Source organism: Salmo trutta, chromosome 21 (assembly GCF_901001165.1).
Source record: "Salmo trutta chromosome 21, fSalTru1.1, whole genome shotgun sequence".
NCBI lineage: Eukaryota > Metazoa > Chordata > Actinopteri > Salmoniformes > Salmonidae > Salmo > Salmo trutta.
In genome coordinates, this window is record NC_042977.1 from 10,733,386 (window position 1) to 10,749,635 (window position 16,250).

The 16,250-nt window shown below is 42.9% G+C and overlaps 1 protein-coding gene across 3 annotated transcripts; it reads right to left on the reverse strand.

The window, feature by feature from the left end:
- Position 1: 1 nt before the first annotated feature.
- Positions 2 to 16,131, reverse strand: LOC115156658 (phosphatidylinositol 4,5-bisphosphate 3-kinase catalytic subunit alpha isoform). Of its 3 annotated transcripts, none has more exons than XR_003868302.1 (21): positions 14,405 to 14,756; positions 14,008 to 14,217; positions 13,509 to 13,759; positions 12,894 to 13,139; positions 12,497 to 12,582; positions 12,260 to 12,365; positions 11,590 to 11,742; positions 11,225 to 11,359; positions 9,204 to 9,328; positions 8,906 to 8,987; positions 6,671 to 6,835; positions 6,243 to 6,346; positions 5,803 to 5,974; positions 5,468 to 5,574; positions 5,154 to 5,275; positions 4,896 to 4,974; positions 4,169 to 4,339; positions 3,691 to 3,808; positions 3,292 to 3,443; positions 2,539 to 2,938; positions 2 to 1,563 (listed from the first exon to the last, which is right to left on the reverse strand). XR_003868302.1 is itself a non-coding variant. In XM_029704184.1 (21 exons), exons 2-21 carry the CDS (start codon positions 14,754 to 14,756, stop codon positions 2,668 to 2,670), a joined length of 3,207 nt encoding a protein of 1,068 aa, XP_029560044.1. In that variant the 5' UTR covers positions 14,757 to 14,815; positions 15,767 to 16,131; the 3' UTR covers positions 2,198 to 2,667. The 3 variants fall into 3 exon arrangements, 2 of the variants coding, with proteins under 2 accessions (XP_029560044.1, XP_029560046.1); XM_029704184.1 differs by lacking the exon at positions 2 to 1,563 and adding an exon at positions 15,767 to 16,131 and having other exon boundaries at positions 2,198 to 2,938; positions 14,405 to 14,815; XM_029704186.1 differs by lacking the exon at positions 2 to 1,563 and adding an exon at positions 15,620 to 15,721 and having other exon boundaries at positions 2,198 to 2,938; positions 14,405 to 14,815.
- Between the last annotated feature and the right edge of the window lie 119 nt (positions 16,132 to 16,250).

The window sequence follows — 16,250 nt, forward strand, 5'->3', positions numbered from 1 at the left end:
ATACAGAGAAATGTTATTTTTATTAAACAGTAGTGAGTGAATGAATACAGGGTTCTTTCCAGACATGGTAAAATGAACGAGTATGAAAAGAGTAATTAGTGCATACTACAGGTCAAACGATATTTACAAAGATGAATAGCTAGATAGGATTATCAGCTTTAAAAACATGCAGGATAGCTTTTCACCATTGTGCTTTTACACTGTACTCGTAGCCAGAGCAGCAGACCTTCAGTGAAACTCCACTAGATACATTCTCCTTATTAAGCTCTTACGTTCATTCCTCACTCGTTTCATTTCAACAACTACAAGCTGTCTACTGGGGTGTAAAAGGATGTATTATGCATAAGTCCAATGTTTTTGGGAGGGTTTAGCGATTATATTTTGAGTTTGTCTACATTTAGAATACAAAAATATATATTACCTCTAGAGTTATTCAAGGAAAGTGATTTGCACAAAGTAGCAGTTCTCTTCATGGTGTGCCATTGTACCTCACCAGTAACAAAAAAGGTAATTAACATGAACTTCAAGTAAACACTAGTAAAAGAAAAAAAGATGACATTTCCCACAGCAAAAACGAAAAGAAACATTTGATAGCTCTTGCATAGTGTATGTAATATGGGTATTGTAGTCATCTCTTTTTGAACGGGTCCTGCCCAACAGTCTGTAACCAGTACAGAAACACACAGTCAGTAAATCATTTGGTGAAGCTGGCATACCACTGACTAATAACGTAGCTCTATGCAATGAGCAAACTGCAGGATCCACACTTAGAAGGGAAGTTGTCGGGGAAGGGAACAGAAAGACACTTGAAGGGAAAACCACATTCACATCAGTTTCTTTTTTTTAAACAACTTTACTGTATAGGGAGTTCATATGAAAGAGAATGCTGAGGAAGTCTGGAATAGTGTTTCATCTATACATACTTAAATTTTATAAAGACACGGTGAAGCAAATTCCAATTCACAGTTGAAAAAAAATAAATAAAAATGGTTTCAAACGCTTCCTAAAATGTCTGTTTAGATGTTTCACTGATAGTTTTCCGACTTGTGGGTTGTTTCGTTTAATTCGTCTCCTAAAGTGAAAGGCAGGGTACAATAGCCTTTTTTCACAGTTCTTCCAGAGTCACCCTGTTAGGGACTCTGGAAGGTGATACTGTCACAGTGCATAATTGTACATTTGTCTTCTGTGTACTGTCTGTACATAGTTGAGACACCCTTAATGCCATGTATATGCACAATTCAGAGATACTCCCATCTCTTGACCCTACTTTGCCTTGACACCAGTATTACAAGTCTATAGTACAGTACATAAATATCACAATTTGCATAGTGTAACAGCACGGCATACTATAACATTGCACATCCTTTTCACCCCCCCTTTCCCTTTAAAAACAAAGCAACCAATAAAAACAGAACGAGGATGAATTTGAATATCCATTTCATCTGGGCGTCGCAAAAGGACTTTACAGTTCTTTTCTGTCGGTCATCCAAAACGTCTGCGTTGCAGCCGACGGCGCTGGACGGCAGCCATTTTGCACCTGAATGCGCCACACGCATCGTAACACTGACAAACAAATACAAATGTTATAGAGATCAGTGCTACACAGAAGATACACAGGGATTGGAATAGTAGAGACTCATTCCCACGGTAAGACCGATAAGTAAGCTGTCGGGGGGGGGGGGGGTGCGTGTGAGATATATATATATTTTAGTACTTTGGCTCAGTAGAAAATAAAGACTCAGAATAATATGTGCACAGTATGGATACGAGACCATTGGGATACTTCTGTACAAAATGTCATACTTGAGGTCACGAAACATGACTGTTTCAATCTGTGGGGACACTGTGTGTAATCGTCACTTTAGATCAAACATGGGTCAGAAAAGTTCTGCTCGCTAGCCTTAAAATTGATGGCAGACGATGAACGGACATCCTCGTGTCTGTTAACCATGCACCACTGGGATTTAACAATGCTGGTGGTATTCTGGGTAGTGTTCATTGGGCTCCAAGCGGAAGAAAACAGACTGCCATGATTTGTCCAATAAGAAACAATTTCACTTTCTGTTGCATGCCCTAATGAACATGACCCTGGGCAGGCCTTCATGGTGTCCTGGCGTGCTAGCAGAATGCAGGCTAGAGATCCACTCTGTTCATAGTAAACTAGTGGATGGGGTACGCTATATAGGGATGCACAATATTTTTTTTTTTTTTAACATCGGCCACCATATCAGTAGACGTGATATATCGACCTTTATCGGTATTGGCCGATAAAGCAATAGATCACCCTTCATCAATTGTTTGTAATCGTAGTTGGTCCCCTAATTTTACAAGGAGAAAACTTTATGGCCATATTGCAATACCAATATGGGAAAAATAATGGCCCAAAAATATGATTATCGTATCAGCCCATAATTTCCCCATCGGTGCATCCCTAATATCCAGTTGGCACCCTTCTAACGGATGGGTTCATAAGTTAGCGGATGATGTAGAGACCCGTTCTCGCCTTTCACTTCATCCAACAGCTCTATCCATTCATACCTATATTCATGGGCGCTAGCCCTGTCTGCTCTGCCATCTCAGCTCATGGCGAGCTTAGCTGGCGGATGGTGTCGAGATCCGCCCTTGTCCTCTCTGCGTTGCTGCTGCTCTCCAGGCCTATGGAACCTCTCAGTTCATGGCGTGCTGGCGGATGGTGTGGAAGATCCAGTCCATTTTGGTGGTCCAGCCGCCGTGGTGGGCGTCATTCATCTGCTTCATGAAGTAGTCCAGGGCCTCCTGCTCCGTCTTGTCCAGGGCAAGGGTCTTGCGGATGTAGGCGATGTCGTCGAACGACTGCAGCTCGGGCATGCCGGAGCCCAGCATCATGGAGAACAGGTTGATGAAGAGGTTGGCGTGCTGCCGGATGGCCAAGTAGGCCTTGTAGCACATCTCCTGAAACCTGGGGGAGTGGGAGGACAATTGTGAGGGAGAATTAGGCTGGGAAACATGGAACCTAGCTAGGTTAGGAAGCATGTGTTTTTGTGCTAATAACTGTGCTCTAAAATGGCTCCTGAGGGGATTAATAAAGTTGTAACGTATTACCAGTAGAGCAATGATATCATTCTATAACACAATTTCATGTTCAGATCAATTAAAAGCAAAACGTAGTCAATAGAGTTCTCCATGTAGCCTTTATAAAAAAATAATATATATATTTTTTTTAAAACTTGCCCTGCACTTCAGAGTAGTGAATCTAATCCCTAATATTCACCGATAGGAAAGCTAACGTTAACAAAACTACAGATACTGTACCTCTCAAACTCCCTGGTTTTTGTGCACTCCTGGGTTCCTTTGCTGATGACGATTAAGAAGTCCTGTGTCAAGACAAAAGGCACCCGCTCTCGCTTGTAGCCAAACTTCTTCTTCTTGTGATCCAGGAAATGGCCAAAGTCTATGTGGAATAGCTGCAAGGAGAAAAGACAAAACAAAGAGCATCACAAAAACTGCTGACAGGCCTCCTATAACCAGGGAACGTCAAGAGAAAAGAAAAGTTTATGTAGGGTTGCAAAATTCCAGTAGCTTTCCCAGAAATCCTGGTGGAGGATTCCCAGATTTCCTACGTAATTCCAGAAATCTTCACACCAGGATTTCTGGAAAACTGGGTAATTTTGGGAAACATACTGGAATTTTGCCACACTGAGTCTGAAGTACCTGTCCATCATCTTTGACCATGATGTTGCTGTTGTGTCGGTCACCGATCCCCAGGATGAAGGTGGCTACGCAGTATCCCGCACACGACCGTGTGAACAAGTCAATGGCCTGGTCGTACCTGGACACATTTCAATGGGTATATGTCATTAGACCAAAGACATGAAACTACAACAATCCTATTGAAGCTAAAGAAAGACAACCATAAGGCATTTTGTAAGAATACAGTACATTCCACTTATAGGCAATTCGTGGATACTTTTGCCCTTTCAAGGATTAACCCCCCCCATATGTGACAGTCTATTCCTTAATATACACCCAATATTTCTAACCACATAATCTAGCATGACTAAGCGTTTAGCACCTAGCATAGCTTAGAAGAACACCATGTAGAAGAAAGTAGGAATGAAGGCCTACTGGTCATGCATTCTAAGACGTATGCTATGCTGTTGTGGATATTGGAACATAGCCCAGTGCTCACATCTCTCCCCTGTTCTTGTCCTTGAGCCACTGGTGCAGCGTGTGGCTGTTGAACTGCAGCGCCCCCTTCAGGCCTCCTTTACACTGGATCTGCATGATGGTGTGGGAGTTCCTCACCACCTCGATCAGGCCCACACAGTCGCCGATGGACAGGCAGCCGTACGGCAACATCCTGGGGACACAAACAACCAAATAGGATGACCGGTAGGTCTACCATGGTTACAGTCTCATCGATACATCATTCATCTACCAATCATTCCATCTAGATACACATGCATTGATTCCTTCTGTTCAATCAGAAGTGCATCCTGACGGTCAATCCACCAACAGAGATTGGGATGTGATCAGTACAATATGATACAGATTAAGAAATATTACTCCTGATCTGGAAGTCACAATTCATTTCCCTGATTCATTTAAACTAGGCAAGTCAGTTAAGAACAAATTCGTATTTACAATGACGGCCTACCTATGGAAGCTATACATTCACTCCCTTCAAAAAAACAACCCGACTTTCAATTGACCTACATTCCTCCTTTTCGTATCTCATTTAGGCTACACTAGTTTCCAGCTCAGAGTTTACATTTATCAGCTCCTACAGAAAGCAATGGACTCAATGTTTAATGAATCGAATTTTAGGCTCCTGCTATCAAGGAGAAGAACATGAAGGGTGTAATCGACTATTCATGCATGCTGCAGCGTTAAAGCAGCTACAGAGACAATTGTACCTGAGATCAAGCCCCTGGTTCTGCCAGATGTTCTCCATTATCCTAATTATCTGCAGAGTCAGCATGTCCTGCCTCAGATCTGAAGGAGAGGTGAGAGTGAAATAGCAAGATGATGAGGAGTCTGAGTTTTGATCACACTAATGCAATATGAATCGGTGCCAGGGCAAAATGGGATTCGGTAAGCATATTTATCGTCTAGTGTGTCCATAGTGAGTCAAGGGGGGGTTGGGCGATTCATTTTGCATTAGCAAGATGTACCGTCTCCATTCTTGAAGATGATCTCGTTGCTCTGGAAGAGCAGCTCTGACATCATGTCGGGATTCTCCCAGTTGAGCCACAGAGGCCGTTTGGCCGATGACATCATCCGGCACTCTTCCAAGCTGAAAGAGATGGCAAAGGTATCAACACAGACTCAGGATAACGTTAAGAAAACATTTTGAACACAGTACATACAGCCTGTCATTAAACCTGAATTTCACAGGACACATTTCTTGGTTTCTTTGTTCAAACATTCAGAAGAATATGTGGATGTTTGTGGTTACGTCTACTGTGAGTTAGAAAACAGGCAGTACCGGAGGTTTCCCAGCTGGTGAGCTGGGTTGAGCGGAGAGGTGAAGCTCTGTAGGGCATCCATGTAGTCAGGCCTTTTCATCTGCTCCACCAGGAACTTCATCTGAACCTGAGGGCAGAGAGAGAGAGAGAGAGTGCACGCGTCACTTTACTGCAAGTGTAGGGAGTCCATAGCCCTGAAGACCAAAGAGGCCTTTATAGCAGTTCCACACTCCTTTTTGCTTAGTATCTAGTTTGTTGTAAGTAAGAAAAACATGATCACGAAAAAGACTGATCAATTGAGGCTTCCATATTAGGGCGGGAAGTGGAAAGGCCTTGATCACGTCGCAAACGTTACCTTCTGGGCCTCATCCTTCTTCTCCTGCTTGAGGAGGTCGGTGAGGTTGATGAGCTTCTCCATGGCCTCCACCTGTCTGCTCAGGTGCTTCAGGTACATGCCACAGGCCCGGCAGTAGGACTCCAGTAGCAGACCAAAACGTTGGCTCACTGTCTTGTTGTGCATCTCAGACCTGGAGGCAGAGAGAACAACTTATGTAATTGTGCACCCCTATACAAATGTACTAGCAAGACTTCTCTCAATCAATGTAACCTCTAATTATTTTCTTTACGTAAACCTTAAAAGGCAGAAATGAAGCATGTTTCACAAGATTTTACACCAGCAGAATGGAATTCCGACTGCCTAAGGCAAATTCAAGCAATCCACAACACACACATTCGCTTTCATAAACACCATAAGGCTAGTGGACTAGTAAGGAAACAAACAGAAATCAAACTCACTTGAGATGCCAAAAGAAGAAATGTCCTATCCGCTGATTGGTCAAAGCCTTCTTCAGCAGAAAGCGGGCCAGTGGGTTATCGAGGTACTGCTCGTACTTCAGAACCTGGTGGCCAGAAACACAGTATGTTCAGAACACACACCCAAATGAAAGCAACATTATTTTTTCCCCCATTGAAATGCATCTGATAGGATTAGAAGCCACCATGTAAAAGAAAGCAGTTAGCCTGAGGGGTCATATTGAAATCTTTATGTAGTGTCAAATAATTAAAACACTGTCAAACGTAGGTGTCAAAGCCATTCAAAAACACATCAAGCTGACAGTCAGTGACATCCATGTTGAATCCCAGAATAGTATGTGAATAGAATGGACAAGCCACACCCCATCTCTTGATTCATTACAGACTATGAGTGGGTCTTATTATTGTACCTGGACCAGCTGAATGAGGTATTGAGAGAGTCTGTCGTCCGTTAAGTATTTTTCAAGGCACTTCACAGCAAAGTCTCGGATCATGGGATCGGGGAAGTTGCAGTCCAGCAACTCCATGGCTTGTTCTGGCTTTATGGCTGGCCAGTCCTTTAGAAGGCAATACATCTGGAACAAAGTTTTTTTTTTTTAAATACCAAAACAATAAGATGTATATAAATTGAAATCAAAGTTAGAGGAACAAACTGGAAAACAAAACAGATGACATGACCGTCTTAAAAATGGCATCCAATGGCTAAATGAGATCTGTGGGTGTGTTCGTGAATTCACTCTGGCTGCGCTTGTAAATTCACTCCGGCTATCTACTCCAATTTCAGAGCACTCTCATCCGAGTGTGCCAGAGTACAGAATAACTGATGAATTTACAAACGTGCAACACCAGTTGAAGATGACCAGTGTCAGTAAACATCAGCATAAAAACATAATTCAAATGTTGCCAGCAGCACAGTGACAGTCACCAACATTCTAGATAACATGAAAACAGCCTAACCAGCTCTGCTAGGGCGAGTCAAATTGTCAGACTGAGGGGTTCTCTCATTTGTGTCTGGAAGTAGCTAGCAAGCTAACCAACATTAGCTTGGGGCCTAGACTGCCGTTGTAAGGTAAGAACGCTCGGATCAACCTTACTCCTCGCTCTGAACGCGCCGAGAGCGAAACATTCTTAAGCGCTCTGGGCATTTGTAATCTGAATTTACCAACACACCCTCTATTAAATTAATGTACACTGAACTAAAATATAAACGCAACATGTAAAGTGTTGGTCCCATGTTTCATGAGCTGAAATAAAACATCCCAGAGAGTTTATATATGCACAAAATGCTTAGTTCTCTAAAATTACATCCCTGTTAGTGAGCATTTCACCTTTGCCAAGATAATCCATTCATCTGGCAGGTGTGGCATATCAAGAAGCTGATTAATTAAACAGCATGATCATTACACTGCTTCAACTTGTGCTGGGGACAATAAAAGGCCACTAAAAATGTGCCGTTGTGTCACAATGCCAGATGTCTCAAGTTGAGGGAGCGTGCGATTGGCATGTTGACTGCAGGAATGTCCACCATTTAATTTAATGTTAATTTCTCTACCATAATAAGCCTCCTCCAACATCGTTTTAGATTGTTTGGCAGTATGGCCAACCGACCTCACAACCGCAGACCACGTGTAACCACGCCAGCCCAGGACCTCCACATCCAGCTTCTTCACCTGGGGGATCGTTTGAGACCAGTCACCTGGACAGCTGTTGAAACTGTGGGTTTGCACAACTGAAGAATTTCTGCACCAACTGTCAGAAACCAACTCAAGGAAGCTTATCTGTGTGCTTATTGTCCTCACCAGGGTCTTGACCTGACTGCAGTTTGGCGTCGTAACCAACTTCAGTGGGCAAATGCTTACCTTCGATGGCCACTTGCACACTGGAGAAGTGTGCTCGTCACAGATGAAACCGATTTCAACTGTACTGGGCAGATGGCGTGTATGGCGTTGTGTGGGCGAGTGGTCTGATGATGTCAACGTTGTGAACAAGAGTATCCTACGGTGGCGGTGGAGTTATGGTATGGGCATGCATAAGCTACGGACAACAAAAACAATTGCAGTTTATCGCTGGCAATTTGACTGCACAGACACCGTGACGAGATCCTGAGGCCCATTGTCGTGCCGTTCAACTGCCACCATCACCTCATGTTGCAGCATGATAATGCACGGCCCCATGTCGCAAGGATCTGTACACAATTCCTGGAAGCTGAAAAAGTCCCAGTTCTTCCATGGCCTGCATACTCACCAGACATGTCACCCATTGAGCCTGTTTGGGTGCTCTGGATCGACAGCGTGTTCCAGTTCCCGCCAATATTTCAGCAACTTCACACAGACATTGAAGAGGAGTGGTTCAACATTCCACAATCAACAGAATGATCAATTCTATGCGAAGGAAAGGTGTCGCGCCGCAAAAGGCAAATGGTGGTCACACCAGATACTGACTGGTTTTCCACACCCCTACTTAAATTAAAGCATAGCTGTATTCCCAGTCATGTGAAACCCATAGATTAGGGCCTAATTTATTTAAATTGACCTATTTCTTTATATGAACTGTAATTGTTGCTTATATTTTTGTTCAGTGTATATCAAATGTCCCCTTGCCATGGTAGGCTATAAAGACAGCAATTGAAATGAGAGACTGTTCACCTGTGCAACCTCATCCCTGGAGTTCCATTTCACTGCCAGGAGAATCTTGGGCAGTATCTCCGGGATACTGACGCAGTAATGTCTACAGTAAGAGAAAATAGCAAACATTTGAATGTAGAAATTGCTTTCCTCCATTAAGAGCACACATCTTCTTATAACAAGTACTTAGTACCTTGAGCAGTTAACCAAACTATTTCAGGTGTAAGAAATGTTTGATAAATCTTGCATGGGTTTTGTTTATGCGTTTTTCATAATATAAATATATGGATTTGTTGATAAAGCACACACAGAGTAATACCTGTGCCTCCAGAGAAAGTCCTTCTCCTGCTCAGTTATTTCAGACAGTGGGTCTCTGTTACACACCAGGCGCAGCTGTTCGTTGTCGCTGTCCGTCAGAGGGTTGTCCCTTGCCAGTCTGTTACTCTGCAATAGAGAACATTATGCTGCTTATTAAAACTACAGTACTGGTGGAAAGCAGGGTCACGTTCAATAAGCACTCAGTTGTAAAAGGTTTTGCAACAGAAAACGAAACCTGCGTTCATATTGGACACACTCCGGTAGTTTGCGGTTCACACCCGGTTCAAAGCACTTTGTTCACGTTTTGTGCCTCATGAACATGTCACCAGTGTCTCCTGGGGCGTCTCTAGTACACACAACTTAACAGCATTAACCCTTTGACACGTACGATCGCATTTGTGATAATTGTTGAGTGGTCCCTGCAGCGTACCGTTGCAAATATGTGATTGGAACAGTAGCAACCAAACATATGATGTAACAAATGCGTCTAAATAGCATTGTTGTCTGAAAAGCAACTAAACAATGTTTTGTACTGATGGGAAATAAAAGGTCTTTACAATTTTATTCCTAAATTTCACCTTTTATTGTTAAAAAATATATATATATAAGTTAGTGACTTAACAGCTAGACTTGTTTACAATGTAACACATCTCTGGTAAGCACAAGGGAGTAATATTCTTTAGAAAAGAGATGCGTGCGAGCTAAGCTAACAGGAGCAAAATTCCTTATGATGGCAGCCATGTTGGTTTGACAAGCGAAAACTCCCTAATCCCAGAATGCCTTTCACTACAAGATCCAAATAAACAAAGTCAAAGATGGCTGCGGCCATTGCCTGAAAAATATTAACTTATTTGTAATGTTCTGAAAAGTGGCCAAACTATTTGATGTAAAACATTATCACCTCAAAGATCACTCCAAATACAAGCTAGCCTAACCATAGCGCGAAAGCTAAACACGGATTAAACCCTTTTTAGGGGGGGGGGTTATGATGCAGGAAATAGTACTATGATGGGATATTTATCAATAAAAAGGGGGGCAAACACAGGAGAAGTTCATACACTAAATAAAAATAACAACCCTGGCAACCCTGAGGTACCATAGATACAGGCTGGGAAAAAGGCTGGGAAAAATGCCAACTCGGGAACTCAGGCCTCTTTCTAGAGCTCAGACTTTCCAACCTGAAGATCACTGACGTCATGATTTGACCACATATTTTTCCGAGCTCCATCAGTCGAGTGAACTATCCAAATCACCTCTTTTTTTTTTTATAGCATCTTTGGTCTGACAGACACTTACTTGGCAACCAGAATGCATTGTATAATGTCAACAAAGACGGTGCCACACATAGCTGGCAAATAGCTTAGCTAGCGCATCATAATAAGTACAAAAAAAGTATTTCACACACATCATGTGTCCATTACAATCTATGCAAGAATCAGAATGCATGATTTGTCACCAGTACCTGAAAACATACAGTACCAGTCAAAAGTTGACACCTACACATTCAAGGGTTTCTCTTTATTTTTACTATTTTCTACATTGTAAAATAATAGTGAAGACATCAAAACTATGAAATAACACATATGGAATCATGTATTAACCCCAAAAAAATAATTTTAAATAAAAATAAAAAGTGTTAAAACAAATCAAAGCCTCAAACATAAATTGTCCGCAACAGTGAAATGGGCTACTTCTTTGGTGAATTAATAAAGAGGCGGAACACACCTCAACTGTTAGAAAATTAAACTTGTTAGAAAATAATTTGAAATTGACAAGTTGAAACATAGCCTATAGATAATCTGTAGGCAGCGTGCCTTGGTCTGAGGGCAGTGCTGTCCTGTTGTGTAACAATCACATTTTGTAACAGTGAGTACATTCAGACATCACGAGCATAAAAAAAACGCTTGTGCGACTGTTACACAAGATATTTGGAACTCTTACGTGAAAAGGTTAAATCATTACAACAGATTAACCTACAATGTCAATATTGACTTAGACCAAACAAAAACACTTGGGACTTACCAAACCGGTGTGGCAATAGTTGAAGCCCAGCTCCCGGGATATATTCCAGTTGGCGTGCTCCTCGATGGCCGGCATGTCGGGGAACTTTACTGGGTTACTGAAGTGGTCAAACTCCAGCTCCAGGCAAGGGGTTTCCTGTGGGCCCAGAGCAATATAATGGAAAGGTCATTTGGGGTCATCCAAAAGGGCTTATGAGAACAACGGCATCCTATTGTTGTGGGATTAACTTGTGTGTCAATGAGTAATTAATAAAGATGGATAAGAGGCTTAGACAGTGAGAGGGGAGATGCAGATTATTGCTAACTGTAGCTTTGTTTGCATGTCTTTCCATATGCGTGTGTAGCTAGCCAGCCAACACCTCAGACCTTGTTCGGATTGGAGCCGGTGACTCCGATAGCATTGAGCAGGTCTTCCAGGCCGTGGGGCACGGGCCATAGGTTGAGGGCCATCTTTCCAGCCACCAGCGTGTGGGTGTAATCAAACAGGTTGATGTTTCCCCAGGCTAGTGGACAGTGCTCCTGCAGCAACATTAGCACAATGATGGATTGTATGGTAGTCAATGTATGGAGATGCATTGAAATTGGGATCAATGTAAATCGAGTTTAAAAATTTATAAAGAGGATATAGAATCCCAAGCTATACAAGTACAAGATTGAAAGCTATTGTTGTGCAAAGAAAACGCATGTGACACACAGGTAGGATTTGTCAAAGCCAGGAAAGTGAGTGGTAAAGTTCATATCAATTACACTACCCAAACACCCAATTCATTTACTTTTTTTCCACATCCCCATGTATTCCCCAATCATTATTAATCTACACCAGGGATCTCAAACTGACTGGCGGCCCAGAGGCCACATCAGGCCCGAAAGCCGTTTCCCTCCAGCCCCCATGACAACAGTAACACCGACATTGGCCCCCAGGTATTTTGAGTTAAAGACCTGATTTACACTATTGATACTTTGGTCAAACCAAAGTAACTATTTTCTGTCAGAAACAACAAATTCCTGAAACCGGTGGGCAGGAGGGAGAGCTCACCTCTTTGGCCCCCTTCCTCCCTTTCACAGAACAGATTGACAGACAGAGTCGGGCGGCGCGGGGGATGTCTGGAATGTACATGTCGTAGTTCAGCCACTCGTTCCACCTTGGATGGACAACAAAAACATTCTCTCAAACAGACATCCCTATGAAGCCAACATTAAGTAGGCTACACTACAGTATGTGATTTAGCAAGTACTTCATTAAGTAATTTATTATGGATGCAGGATGGTGTACCTGGGGTTTGAGCATGGCACGCGCTGAGTGTTCACGTTGTCACACAGCTGCTCCCCACCGTGGTAAATCCCAGTCCGGACGTAGATCTAGATCAATAGCAGAGACACACATGAATAATTTACATAGACGTCTTTGACAGAAACCTTTATTGCACTACTAAAACAACAATGACATCCAGGACATTTGGGCCCCAAGCGTGATCTAAAACGTAGTTCCCCTTCTCCACGAGGACCTGCACTGAACAGAACTGACAACCGGGTTCAGTGAGGATTTTGGGGGGGTAAACAAGGAGGTACTACTTGAATTTGTGTAATAAGAACATGGGTTTTTGTTTTCCATTGAAAAACATTTTGATACGCCCTACTGACCACCACCCAAAAGTCCTCAAGTACAGTACCTTGTCAATGTCCCTGATGTTGACATTGACATAGGTGGCACAGAGTATCCTTATCCTCAGCGTGCCGTTGATGGTCCACAGAGACTTGGTGGCCGTCTCGCCGTTCATGTAGGGAGTGGCCGTGGAGATGCGGCGGGCATACGAGGGCATGGTAAAGGTGTCGATGGGCAGCTGTGAGTACAGGCTGTCCTTGGCCATTAGCATGAGGTTGGGCATGCGCCCCAGCATGATGCAACTCCTCACGTACTGGGAAGGAAAGGCAATAGACATTAGGACATTAGACGCTACACCAAGCGAGAGGTATTAAACATGCAAAGAATGGAAACCATTGTTTTGCACAGTTGCTATTACCTGTGTAACATTGCTAGCTAGTCATTGGACAGTCATTCAAACATGCTACAGACAGGATTCAAAGTAAGAATGTCCTCAACACATTTTTCAAAGCCAAAGTTTCAAATCACAGAGTGTCATGAAAAAAAATGCCTTATTTGGGAATTTCTTATTTCGTTTCGCTCATATTTATAAAACACACAGGCAAGAGACTAACTACAGATGTTTGAATGTATCCCTATTCGAGATGTGGAGTAGGCATCAGAGCAGTGTGTGTGTGTTTACCTTGTATTGACTCAGGGGGTATTTCTCCAGCAGGTACTCGTCGCAGCCGCACACTTTGAGGATGTACTTGCCCTGATACTCCTGCACGCACATCTTGAGCTGCTCGTGGGACAGAAGCATGCTACGCGTCTTCTTGCGGATGGCCTCTGCGATCACGTGCTCCGGCACGCAGTCGTGGTTGATCTTCAGCGTATACTTCTGCTTGTCGTTGCTCGGTGACACGATGACCCATATGACCACTATGATTTGACCTGGAGGGAAAGAGGAATAAACGTGTTATTAAAGTATCATGGCGTGGTAAGCCAAGTAAATGTAAGTTCAAGTCTTCCACCATCTAACCTGACATCACACGTCACCAAACATATATTTAAAACAAGTGGTTGGTGGTTCTGTCAATGCTTACAATAGGCTATTTTGATACAAATTTAGGCTGTACATGGCTGGGCTATTTTCCCTTTGCCACAGACCCCAAAACTTCATTGTGTCTCCCATGTCCTACCTTTGTCAAGCTTATTGAAGATGTGCTTAGGTAGTTCTACTGACGACTCTACATTGGGAGGGTAGACGTACAACGCTCTACTGATGGGTCCGTTAGTGTCTCGGAGGTCCACAGACTCCTTGCAGACATTTAATATGTTCCTTCTAAAGTCCTGGACCTCCGCGTCCTTGACCAGGTCAAACTCACATATAGGCATTCCTATGGCAAAACCTGCACACACACACACAAAAAAAAGAAGAGAATTTCATGCACCTCTACAGTGACATTTTATCAAGCTTTATCCTCTCAGTATTCATGAAATTTGAGGGCTTGATTTCAAAACGGCCTGAGGCCACACCATACTCTGTGTGCTTATGTGACGTCAGTGACTTCGTATAAAGAATTACAAGAGACATACCAATTTCTCGGTTGAGTATTTTCTCCTCTCGGTTGCCTACTGGCTCGATGACTTTCAGGAAGGCCTGAAAAAGCCTTAGGTCGCACAGTCTCCTCGTCTCATCGTAGAACTCCTCTCTCTCAGCCTCTTGGGTAACGCTGACAAAGATGTAGGAGGTCTCCTCCTGCAGGAGGTGGTGGAGAGGATACTTCCTGGCCTCCTTGAAGAGTTCGTGTTTCACCGAAATGAGTGTGGCCTCACGTGTGCACTCCAATGTCAGAATCATCCCATTGGGGAGAAGGCAGTCCACCATGATGCTCGGGGGCATCAAGTGCATGCCCCATAGTTCCCCCGAAGATGGCCTGGGAGGCATGGTGGTCGGGTCGGCTGCTCCTCACTATGCTAATAATTACAATGAGTTGGGTCGACCAGCTGGAGAGAGAGAGGCAATTACATAAGATGCAGTGACCCATTTATAAAATTTCCATTCTGCATGAGACAGTTAGCTAGCTACTAAATATTTTGAATGAGATCAGAGGCATTGAGTGCAAGTGCTCACTAGTAACTATCATATTATAGCAGGCAGTTGCTTACACTACATTATAAAAGAAAGTTATATTGTTCATTGTCCAAAAAAAATAAATGGAAATGCATATGGACAGCTCAAGCAGGAAACTACAGTTCCTCTTGGACAGATGTTGCTCGAAGAAAACATTTTACATAACAATAGATAGTTTGATAGCTAAGTGGAGAGGTTGACAGGTCACTCACTGTGTAATCTGACAAACTAACAGTTGTGAAGCAATGTGTCACAACAAGTAATGGAACGGGAAGACTGTAGTTAGCTAGCTAATGAAGTAGCTACCTAGCTTGCTAACTAACAGTTAGCGGTTTAGATAATTTAGTAACATCATTAATTCTGTCCTATGGGTATATTAGGATGGCACACGTTTGAGAACTAAACGGCAATTGTTATTTGCATTTTGCTTACTAGAATGCATCTATAGCTAGTGAAAAACACCGGTGCCGCTAGCTAGCTAATATTAGCTAACAAACCTCTAGCCATTAGCAAGCTAGTTGTTTGTGCAGACTTAGCTAGGCTAACTGGCTCGAGCTAAATGTCCAATGTCAATGCCTCATCATATTTGCAACTAGCCGTGTTGTCGTCTCGTTAAATTATGTATTTATTAGTTATGATTGTCTTTTGACACCATTTTCTATTATATGACAAAATACCTGGCATTTGCAGGAAAACATTAGTTTGGTTATCGCCTCGCGCAAGTAACGCCCTGTTTTCAGTCATAACATGCAACTTTCTCCCGAGAATAGCTAGCAAATTTGAGGCAACTGTGAGCTAGCTAGCTAAACAAACCATATTCGTACCCGTTCTAGCCCTCTCGCCCTCAGACGTTGCGCTGGCTTGCTACTCCATCCAATTGTCGGGACAGTCCGGTTTCTCAACAAAGACGTCTTTCGCTATCAATATGAATGTTTTCCCAAAGAGTAAGTCCATTACATTCCATGTCGTGATCCCCAACTCAATAGCGAAAAAAACTGCATTTTGATTGCTCGCAAGCCGCCGGTCAGAGAGCTTAGTGTTCGTTTGACAAAGCTGCCTGCTTGGCGGTTTCCACTAGCTTCTATAGCCACAAAATCCAAATTGACAAAAAAATATATATATAGCTGTTTGGTCTTAATGTAAGGTTAGGGTTGAACATAAGGTTGGCAGTGTGGATTAGGTTTAAAATACAATTTTAAGAATTGAAATGGGCGGGGTTTAGGACTTTGTGGCTATAGAAACTGGTGACGACCATGGCATGGGGCTTTTGACCTCGGAAGACATGATGCATAGAATGTTCTTTCTGTC